At 36.4% G+C, this 11,755-nt stretch overlaps 1 protein-coding gene across 1 annotated transcript in view; it reads left to right on the top strand.

The window, feature by feature from the left end:
• NDST4 (N-deacetylase/N-sulfotransferase (heparan glucosaminyl) 4) overlaps positions 1 to 11,755 on the top strand; it is a 600,446-nt gene that overhangs the window by 363,023 nt on the left and 225,668 nt on the right. The window contains exon 5 of the mRNA XM_006872252.1: positions 10,809 to 10,994. Coding sequence (XP_006872314.1) covers positions 10,809 to 10,994 — 186 coding nt within the window. The remainder of the gene's footprint in view (positions 1 to 10,808; positions 10,995 to 11,755) is intronic.

The following is an 11,755-nucleotide window of genomic DNA, read 5'->3' as shown; positions in this document are numbered from 1 at the left end:
AGAGAGAGAGAGAGAGAGAGAGAGAGAGACAGAGATGTAAGTAAAAAATAGACTGGCTACTGAATTTGGGTCATATAACCTCTCAGCCCGATACAGTCTAATAGCTCTTCTAACAGCATATAAAGACCTATATATACCCTATTTCTTTTCAAATGATGTTGCATTGTACAACCTCAGCTGAAGCATAACCAATGATAACGGTTACCCATGGAGTTGTTCAGTACATAACCTGTAAGGGTTTTGTAGTAACCCTGCCTCTTGACATGATCACTTATTACTCTCCTCCTCTCACACTGTGCTCAGAAAACACACAGGATCCTTGCTCTTCAGAAATGTTTCAGAAATTCATAGACTAGTCCAGAGATCCAATCTTTCCAAGTCTTATTTTTTCATTTTTGTTTTTCCTCAGAAATCGGATGCTTTCAACTCACAAAAGTTGTCATGCTATCATTTCTGTTAAGAATGATGATCCTCAAATTATGTGAATGATTCATTCCCTCACAATTTTTGATCTTGGCTCAAGTTTTCTCTTCAATATGATTCTTACAAACTAATTTATGTAATATTACAACCCATGCCTCTTTGTAACGCTCTCTTTTTCTACTTTATCTCATAAAAGCTCTTGGTGTTAAGTACTGTGAAATTGGTTCCAACTCTTCCTCTATTTTATTTTTCATAAGAGTTCTTGTTGTGAAGTACCATTGAGTCAATTCTGACTCATAGTGACCCTGTGTAGGGCTTCTGAGCAGCAGCTGGTGAGTTTGAACTACTGACCTTGAGTTCTAGTGCATTATTCTGCAGCACCACACCAGAACTCTTGTAAAATTACTAATGAGTAGAAATCTGCTCAATAACACAAAACAAAAAAACAGATCTGACCCCACTAAATTGTTAGTTCCTATTAGGGGTTTTTGTCATTTTGTTCATTGATGCATCCCCGGTATCTAAAATATCTTTTTGTGCATTATAAATACATAATAAATATGTTGTGAATAATGGAAATTAGCAAACCACAATGTCTTAAACATTGTGATTGTCAATAAAGTAAGACATCTAAGAACAAATAGGAAAAAAACAAGTACTAAATTGACTGAAATGGCATATTTTATACAGTGTAAGTGAAGATTCACTTAGTTTTTCTGTTCTCTTTAAGCAGCAAATAAGATCTTCATGCTCATGTTCAGTAGGGTCGAGAATATTAAAGGGATGTGTCTCAATTGCCCAAAATAGCTCTATTTAGGATCAGAAAGTTCATCGCTGCAGAAGCAATGTCATTGCTGTGCTACTTCTTTTTCAAAAGAAAAATCCATTTGTAACACAGAGCCCTCAAGAGGTTTGTCACCATTTACTAGGCTACAGTCCAAAAAGTGTCAGGACTGACCCAGCCAATTTCCAGGGTCACACAGTCATTGCTTTTATCACTTATGAAAACAGAAGACAATCTCACTCCCAAAACACAGTGGAAAATCAATAATTCTAGGATCATTTTCAAAGTTGACAATATTATTTCAAGTTCTTATTAAAAGGAAAAAATAGATAATAAGATCTCTCTCTTTAACTCCAATGTCACTGTCTAGAAGTTTCATATTTAGGAGAAAATTTCAATAGTTTATGTTTAGTGGGGCATTATTTGGAAGCTTGGTGGCCCCATATGATACCATTGGACTGTGAACAACAAAATCCACAGTTCGAGCCTGTCAGCAGCTCCATGGGAGAAAGATAAGGATTTCTGCTCCCTCAAAGATTTAAAAGATCTTGGAAACCCTATATACAGTTGTTATGAGTCAGAACCAACTCGAAAACACTTAAAAACAACAACAGGGTATTGTTGAAAGCATTATCTCTTTGCTACAAAAACAGTAATTTATCCAGTCACTATTTCATTTATTCTTGCCTTTAAATTCATTTACTGAACACCTACACTGAGGAGTCCTGGTGATGCTGTAGGTTAGTACACTGGACTGCAAAGTCAGTTTGAATAGCAAGTTGGCTGTTCAAGCTCACTAGCTTCTCCCTGGAAACTCTATACAGATTGCTATGGGTCAGAACTAACTCAATAGCACTTAACAACAACAATAGGGTGGTTGTATGTCATCTAATCGATTTTGATTCAGCAACTCTGTAAACTCATAGCACTTCCCAAGACTATACTAATCTTTTTTTTTTTTTTTTTTTTGAGTACCATCAGGTCGATTCCAACTCATAGCAACTATGTATAGGGTTACTGAGGAACAGCTGGTGAGCTTGAACCACCCACCTTGCAATTCAAACAGTCTTTGCAGTCCAGCACGTTAGCCCATAGTGCCACACAAGAGCAAAATACCTCATGTTTCTCTTCCACATACCTACACTATTTAATAATGTTTTATTTGATTATTTCCCTTAAAAATGATTATTAAGCATCAATACTATGCCAGGCATTCTGTTAAACCCTGATAATATAAAACCTTCCCAAGTATATTATTGGCTAATTTCTAAGCCATATATGTCTGGAGTCCGAACATAAGGTAAATAATACTAGTCTGGTTCTTCCTTCTTTTTTTTTTGAAGACCTCCGTCCAACTATATGTTTCTATATAACTACTTGTGGTAAATCAGAGATGTTACTGTATGTTCATGAACCCAGTCCTTCCAAATCCAATTTTCTCTCCTTTGTGTCTACCACTCTCATACTGGCTTCCTATGGTGCATCAGAGATTCACCAAAATATCTACTAGTTACGAGCCACAAAATATCTCACAAAACCCCTAACAATGTCCACTTACATTCTTACCTTTGCATGCGATCATTTATTAGACTACAATTATTTTCATGAAGGGGTACTGCAATAAATGGTGGACTGTTCATTAAAATCAATTTGTTAGTGCTTTTGTTTTTCAAGAGAATCTCTCCTCTTTCTTTATTTTTCCTATGTTATCTGATTCCACCTGAGATTTGGCCTGGGTTCCAGAGAAAGAATATCAGGTACCAGAAAATTTGAGATGACATGTTAAGTTGCACAGGGTTTAATAAAGAACTTCTCACAAAGGTGGAGGTGGGGTATAGGAACACCCTCAAGTGATATCTTAAAACTAATCAGTGTGTGCGTTATTGTTATTGTAGCTGAAGTGCTGTGGAGTTGGTTCTGACTCGTAACCACCCTGAATAGGGTTTCTAAGGAGCAACCAGTGGGTTTGAACTGCCGACCTTCAGGTTTGCAGTTCAGTGCTTATCCTACATGCTGCACCAGGACTCCTACAATGCGGATTATAAGGGGCAGTGCAAGTGAAAATGGTAACCATATCCTGGAAGGAGAAAGGTGTTATAGGTAGAGTAAAAGAAGAAACTTGTACAGTTGTAACTTTTGGATGAAGGCTTCAGCACTGCAAGATGACCTTTCATGGAGGGCGCCAGGAGGATACATACATATCAACTTCAGTGTTTCATTATCTGATCTTACAGTTTGCCAAACCAAACTGTAAGTTAGAAAGCAAGGGAACCCTGATGTTAATATTAAATATCAAATCTTATTTTTAGTATGTATGTCCCAGGATCTAATAATATATATATATATTTTTTAAGCTTATCCTTAGCAGAGTCATGTATGTAAATTCTACTTATATTAAGTAAAACACAAACTGACTACAGAAATTTTTGTGTGTTTTTTTTTTTGTTTTGTTTTTTTTTCTCTTCACAATAACCATTAGTTTGGAGTAGTTTATTCCTCTCAATATTTTATAGAACTGATTGAAAGCTTATTAATTCTAAGGCTTTTTTGCTGTTGTTTGAAAAGCATAGGAAAAAATACTTTGTGGAAATACCAGTACTTTATCTCTGATCCTAAATTGCATTTAGTGATTGTTGAGTATGTGAAGAATTCACTATCTTAAAGTCCTTGTGCCAAAGGCATTTTAATGCAAACACATCACTAGGTCTACCAGCTGAAGCTCAAGTAGTAATTACATATATCCTGTACTCACTTTCCTAACTTTAAGTTATTATAGTACAACAGCATTTTCCCAGTTATTAGTAAAATGCTTGAGGAGATTAAAGGTTGGAGCCCTTTAGAGAGAAGTTTCTTATTTTAACTTCAAAATCTTTTAATACAATGTTAGTTGAATGATGATTTTCAACTTCCATAGATATTTAGATATTGATAACAAGGACATCCTTTTTTGTTTCAACTAACAAAATGTCTTGCAGATACTACTAATAAAAAATAATTAATTAATAGCAAACTTTTTAAAGTCAAACCTTAATATAAAAATTGAGATGCATTTATCTAGTGGATTTCAATAGATGTCTCCAGACTTCAGGTTTCATGATGAAAGAAACCATGTCTACAGGTGATTCAGAGTATCTCTAATTCAAAGTAGAGCATTTGGTGTGACTCATGCACTCAGTAATAATGATTTCAATATAGTTGAATTAGTTTCAATATGCACTATGCATTTATTAATTAAACAGATTGTTGTTTTTATTAAATTATCTGACTCATTGTTGTTAAGGGCCATTGAGTGGGTTCTGACTCATAGAGACCCTGTAAAGTGTTTCCAAGGAGTGGCTGGTGAGTTTGAACTGCCAGAGTTGTGGTTCAAAGGGACCTTGTGGTTCAGTACTTTATCCCACAGCACCACATCAGGACAGCGACTCTGCAAAGGGTTTCCAAGGAATGGCTGGTGAGTTTTGAACTGCCAATCTTGCAGATCAAACCAAGCTTGCAGTCCAGTGCTTATCCAAATAGATTGTAGCCTCCTATTTGTTTTATATGTACTGTCCATTGGCATCTAACTGCTTTGTACATAAGATTTAGCAGTCATACATATATTATATGATCGTATCCAGCTAGACAAGTATTTCCAATTCATAAATCAGCTTTCTTGGAGAAATATTAGGAAAATTTTACTCAACGAGTTCTACTTTTCCTGGAATTCAAACTTCTAGACATCTCAATTTAATCTTCTATACATTTTATTCTTATTAAAAGGAGTTCTGGTAGCACAAACAATCCTGGTGTGCTGCTGTAAGGTAAGTATTGGAATGTTGACCACCAAATCGGTGTCTCTAACCCACCAGCCGCTCCTAAGAAACCCTACACAAGGTTGCTGTGAGTAGGAACCAACTCAACTGAATGTAACAAAAACCACAACTGTTAAAAAAGATTGGTGGTTCCAACAACAACAGTACAATTATTTAAGCAAGAAAAAAAGTTACCTTTGAATTCAATTCCAACTCTCAGCCAGTGTGACAGAGTAAAAGAGCTCTCCATAGGGTTTTAAATGGCTGATTTGTCATAAGTAAATTGTTGTTGTGTGATGCTGTGGGATAAAGCACTGGACCAAAAGGTCCATTTGAACCACAAGTTCATCAGTTCAAACTTGTCAGTCACTCCTTGGAAACCCTGTAACTTCAGTGCCATTGAATTGGTTCCCATTCATAGTGAGCCTACACACAACAGAACGAAACACTGCCTGGTCTTGTGCCATCCTCACAATCATTACATTGAGCCTTTTGCGGCTGCCACTGTGCCAATCCATCTAGTTGGTGATCGTCTTCTTTTTCGCTGACCTTCCACTTTACTAAGCATAATGTCCTTCAAGAACTGATCCCTCCTGATAATATGTCCAAAATATGAAAGATGAAGTCTCTCCATCCTGACTTTTTAGGATCATTCTGGTTGTACTTCCTCCAACACAGATTTGTTCATTATTCTGACCATCCATAGTACTTTCCATACTCTTCTCTAACACCATAACTCAAAAGCATCAATCCTTCCACAGTCTTGTTTATTCATTGTCCAAGTTTCACATGCATATGATACTATTGAAAATGCCATGACTTGAGTGAGGCACACTTTAGTCCTTGCTCTTGAATACTTTAAAAGAGGTCTTGTACAGCAGATTTGCTTAGTATATTACCAGATCTTTTTTCTCAGACATGTCTAGATGGACTTGAACTTCTAACTTTCTAGATAGCAGGCAAGCATTGTAACCATAGTATGTGGTTGTAAGATAAGCACTGGACTTCTAGCCAAAAGGTCTGCAGTTCAAACCTACCAACCTCTCCTCAGAAACCCTATACAGTGTCTCAATTAATCTGAACTGACTCAATGTCATTTAGCAACAACAACATAAAGGAGCAAAATCACTTGTATCAGTCAGGTCCCATACTAGTAATAGAAGACACTTCAGTCATTTTAATCAGAAAGTGCTTTTATTCAGAAATTCAAGTGCTTCTAAAAAGTTTAGAAGGGCTGCTTCAAATAATTTCTAGGCTGCATTTATGCAGAGACTTGCAGAGGTATTCAGAGCTGATACCCTAGGGAACTTACCACTTCTGAGACGGCCACTGGAACTCTGGTGAAAGCAATAAGTTGCCACTGCTGTCCACTACAAATGAAAGCAGCCCCTTGTTTTCAAGATCTCAGGGACCAGCAACAGAAGCCGAGAGGTACCAAAATTGGTCTTCCGCCTTCTTGCCACCTTCTGAAATTTGTCCTGAGTACATCTAATCAACTGTGTAGGTATTTAACTTTATAAACCTCTCCAAGTAAAAGACAGTGGAAAGGGGTTCTGGTTCAGAAATATATATTTACATTCTATTTTGGGATACAATACTTTATAGTTATTAACTGAAGGGTTACAGCAGAAGCAACTTAGTGGAAATGCAAAAGCAAAGTCTGAATCAAAAGGATTTATGAATATGAGCAAATAATTTGCCTTTTCAGAGCCTCAGTTTCCACATTCAATAATAGTATCCAGCTTCTCACAATATTACAAACTATACATGGAAATACTTCTCATAATACCTGGTGTTAAGCAATTACAAAGAAGCCCTTTGGCGGAGTGGTAAAGGAGCCCAGTTGCTGAGATGCTTGGGTTAATGTGCTGGACTGAAAAGTCACTTTGAACCACAAGATTGGTGGTTCAAGCTCACCAACTGCTTCTCAGAAACTATATAGGATTGCTGTGAGTCAGAACTGATTTGACAACACTTAACAACAGCAATGACTAATAGATGCACTAGCTGCCCAATCAGAACAAGTTGTGGCTGTCTGCATCTGTAAAAATTACCCACCCACAGTTATCTAGTCTATCCCAACTCATGGTGTTCATGGTGGTTGTGGTCATGTCCCCTGAAGTCGATTCATCCAAACACATAGCAGCCCTATATAGTATTTCCAAAACTGTGAATCTTTATACGAGTTGATAGCCTTCTCTTTCCACCAAGGAGTGGCTGATAGGTTTGAACTGCTGACTTTGAGGTTAATAACCCAATGTCTAACCCACAGCGCCACTAGGACTCTTTTCATAAGGATTATTGCTGTTGCTAAGTGCTATGGATTGACTGATGAATTTCAACCACCGATATTGTGGTTTAAACTGACCTTGTGGTCCAGTACATTACCCCACAGTGCCACACCAAGGATTACAACCTTGGAAACCCTGTAAGACAGTTCTGCTTTGCCTTTTTTTTTGTTGTTGTTGTTAAGTGCCTTCAAGTCGGTTCTGACCCATAGTGACCCTGTATAGTGTTTCCGAGGAGCAGCTGGTGAGCTTCAACCACTAATCCTAAGGTTCAAACAGACCTTACAGTCCAGCACGTTAACCACAGTGCCACACTTTGCCCTGTAGGATCACTCAGTATGAGTCAGAACTAAATGACTGCAAGCAACAAAAACAAAACATGCAATTAAAAGAACATTGACCAAAAGTAAAGACTGAAGAAAAATTAAATGAGACACAAATTCAGCTGCTGATGCAACTTTAGTGCTAACTACATTTTTTTCTTATATTTATTGTTGGAAACAGATGATCCTGCTTTCATATAACCTGTAAATGTTCATACCATCTCATTCTCAAACCATAGGATTTAATATAACTGAAAAATTAGATCAAGTGAAACCCCCTCTAGATATGAGTGGTGGGATGTCATGATATACTATTATAGAATTCCTAGATCTTTTAAGAGACATCTGTTTAATAAATAATAAAAGCCATATTGGAATTTGTTTGTTTGTTCTGTCATGCATGTGTGTATTTTTATGGCAGCAAGTTCTTCCTATATTTACACTAGAAAGTCTTTCTTCTGTTGTAATTTCTGTAGTCTTGTGTAAACATGATGTTCAGTTTACCTTTTGGTTGAACAAGTCTTTGTGAAATGCATTTTAAGCCCTGAACCATAAAGAATGAAGGTTTGTAGACTTAGGCCCCATGATAACAGAAAAAAGAGTAACTAGGGAATTACTTTTCACTATATGTTACCATTTAGGTTGAAAAAGTATAAACTCATAATTATCTAGAGTGATTTATCATTTTGATTGAGCTCAGATGGCCAGTGTGATAAGATGACCTATAATAAGTATAACATTAAATCCTCAAAAATCAATAAATATAGTAAAATCTTTTTACTGTTCCATCCTTGCTATTCCCCAAATCAATTGCTTTTACCTTCATGAAAAGTTCTACAATTTATTTTACTACCTGTCAAACATGAAATGTCTTTTTTTTTCCCCTGAAGAGATATAGTTGTTTGATATTACAATTCCCTTCACCAATTTCATTTTTCATCTCTGTTTCTAGGAATACTAACGTACTTATTTAGCATTCTAGATCGCAAGCTCACCAGCTGCTCCTCGGAAACACTATACAGGGTCAACTATGGGTCAGAACTGACTCGACAGCACTTAACAACAACAACAAAAACAACAGACCTCAAATTTGATATTATTATATAATGACAGAAAATGGGGACTAAGAAAGTGATTAATGAAGATTACTATTCTGTACACTGTTAATTTTTCAATTTTAGTATGAGTCTATTGTAAAACCTCAGTGTAACTCACTCTAGAGAGTAATAGGAATAAAACAGGTAGTTTTATTTATATTCCTGGGAATTAGAAATCCTCTAAGCAGCAGACATATAACTTACATTTACCAGAAAAAGTGGTTTGGACATCAATGACCCTAGATATCTTCTCTACGAAGATGTTTCTTTCATAGAAAGGTTGCAAAGCTACCACAAGCATGCATGTTCATGGTTACAGGCAGAAGTTCATCCACAGATAACATGGGCATCAAACTATCCAGAAAGAATTAAGATCATTTCCATGCATGTTTCACAGTCATGTGTCAGGGTAGTAACAGCTGGCCTGGCCCTCTTTGGTAGCTTCCACGTAGGATTGTCACTGGACTTTTCCAACCTGCCTTGCATTGGGAATATAAGCTCCTAGAATACATATTTTCCCTCTGTACATGTCAACAAATGAATCTTCCCTCGTGGATAGCAAAAGATTCAACTTCATTTTACAACATTGGTTTCATAATTCAGTCTTTCTATATAGTCATTTATTGGCATAGATGTTAGAAAACAGACAGTCTTGGTGAAAGAGAGGTGAATTTGACTATACAGTGAGGGTCATTCAGTGAAAAAAAGGAATATGAAGTCTTGAGAAACATTCGTGGCTCATCTTCTGAGCTGAGTGTGGCATATGACTTAGGCATTGTAGATATGTGATCCATTCACTGCCTACTTATTATACCACACTGAATTATTTTCCTATACTGTATACCATGTAATAGAAAATACAAATGGCAATTGTCAAGTCAACACTTTTATGCTCTGTTTATTGATTCAATCAGCTTTGTAAGGTGTCATTTATAACCTCAATTGATGAGTTTCAAACCCACAAGGAGTCCTTAAAAAGCAGATAAGCATTTAAAGAGAAAGATATAAAAAGCAGAAATTATAAAACTTCAGATCTATTTCTAGACCTAGTAAAATAATGCCATTCTTTTACAATTTTTTCATATTACTGCTGCACATTTATATGTATTTTCCTTTAGAGTTTACTCTTTGCCAAAGGTAAGCATCCCAGAGTAAGTGTATATTTTATAAAAATAAATTGAGTTATAAAGGTTCAAAATCAGAAGAACTTTAATTTTTCTTCTTCTTTTTCCCACTGTACTCAGTACATCTCTAGAACTTCCATAGCATATATTTCCTGCTTTTTAATCTGATCACCAATAATCTAGTTTTGGTATTTGTGTTTCCACTGATTTGCAACATTCAATTACTTCTTAATATACAACCTTAATTCATCTGTCTCCTTACTTCTAGTCCCTATTAACTTTATCAATCTACTCATATAAACACAGATCAGATCATGGCCCTCCATGCTCAGGGCACTATGTTTTCTATAGTATTTAAATACATTTATAGCTAAATCTCTCAATTTAACAGTAGCATCTCATAACTTTATGGCTAATACTTACTTTCCTAGTTATATACCAGACCATAGTGTCTCCTTACATATACTGAACACTGGTACCATTACCAATTCAAATACACAGATGTATGCATATGCACACATACACACGTGCTTGCTTTGTGATCTTTCATCTTTGGTAACTTGATCAAGTGACGTCATCTTTTTTTTTTTTTGAAATGTATATTCATATTTGAGGAATGTTCATATTCATTTCTTACAGTACCCCAAAATTTTCTTATTGAAAATTCAGTATTACTCTCATCCATATTTGAATTACCCAAATTAATTACTATTTATTTTGATATCATCAGAGCACTTCCAAATGGTAAACTTCTGGGGGCGGGGGGGGCGGGAAGAACCCTATCTTGCTTGTATTTAAAACAAAACAAAACAAAAGAAAGCAAAACAAAACTCTACCTTGCTTGTATTTTTGTATTTAAATGTACATTATTTTAGAATGATCATATCATAGAATTCAAGGACTCAGAATAAATTCTTCTGGAAATTTTTCATTGAATTGATTATATCACAACAAGATGTTGCTCTGGCTTTCTTTCAGGAGCATGGGATCCCAATCAACATGGGCTATGCAGTAGCACCACATCACTCAGGGGTCTATCCGGTTCATATTCAGCTTTATGCAGCATGGAAAAGGGTCTGGGATATTCAGGTCACCAGCACTGAAGAGTATCCACATTTGAAGCCAGCACGATACAGAAAAGGCTTCATTCACAACAGCATCATGGTGAGCATATGGTGGTGTGTAATTATCTGTCTTGTTTATTGATCATCAGTAAATGAGTTGGAATTGAGTCTACCACAGTGAGTTTGCATTTTTCTTTTTTTTTTCCTAGGAAAATTGTGGTTCTATGAAGGGAGTAAATGACTCTGTAGGATAATTACTGGACTATGATAACAGGGTTATTGGTTTATGCCAACTATGTGCTCCAAGGGAGAAAAATGGAGGTTTCTGCTTCTGCAACAGCCTTGGAAACCCTTCAAAGGGTCACTTTGAGACAAAACCCATTTGAAGGCACTTAACAACAACATATAGTGTGTTGAATGAAAGTCAATATCTATTACATCTGAGGATGTAACTTCAAACATTTTTCCATTGGTACTATAATTTCTTCACAGACTGTGATGGTGACTTGTTAGGTGCCGACTTAACAGAACGAAACACTGCCTGATCCTGGGCTAACCTCACTATTGTTGCCACACAAGCTCATTGATGCTGCTACATTGTCAATCCATCTCTCTGGGGGTCTTCCTCTTTTTCTCTGACCCTCCACCTTACCAAACATGATATCCTTCTCTAGTCAGTGGTCCCTCTTAACAATATAAGAGACAAAGTTTGGCCATCCTGGCCTCCAGGGAGCACTCTGGCTGCACTTCCTCCAACACAGATCTGTTGGTTCTTTTGGCAGCCCATGCAGTTTCAATATTCTCCTCCAACACCATAACTCAAAAGCATCAATTCTTCTACAGTCTTCCTTATTCACTGTC

The sequence above is a fragment of the Chrysochloris asiatica genome, unplaced genomic scaffold (genome assembly GCF_000296735.1).
Source record: "Chrysochloris asiatica unplaced genomic scaffold, ChrAsi1.0 scaffold00188, whole genome shotgun sequence".
NCBI classification, from domain to species: Eukaryota; Metazoa; Chordata; class Mammalia; order Afrosoricida; family Chrysochloridae; genus Chrysochloris; species Chrysochloris asiatica.
This window is presented reverse-complemented; position numbering and strand designations above follow the sequence as displayed.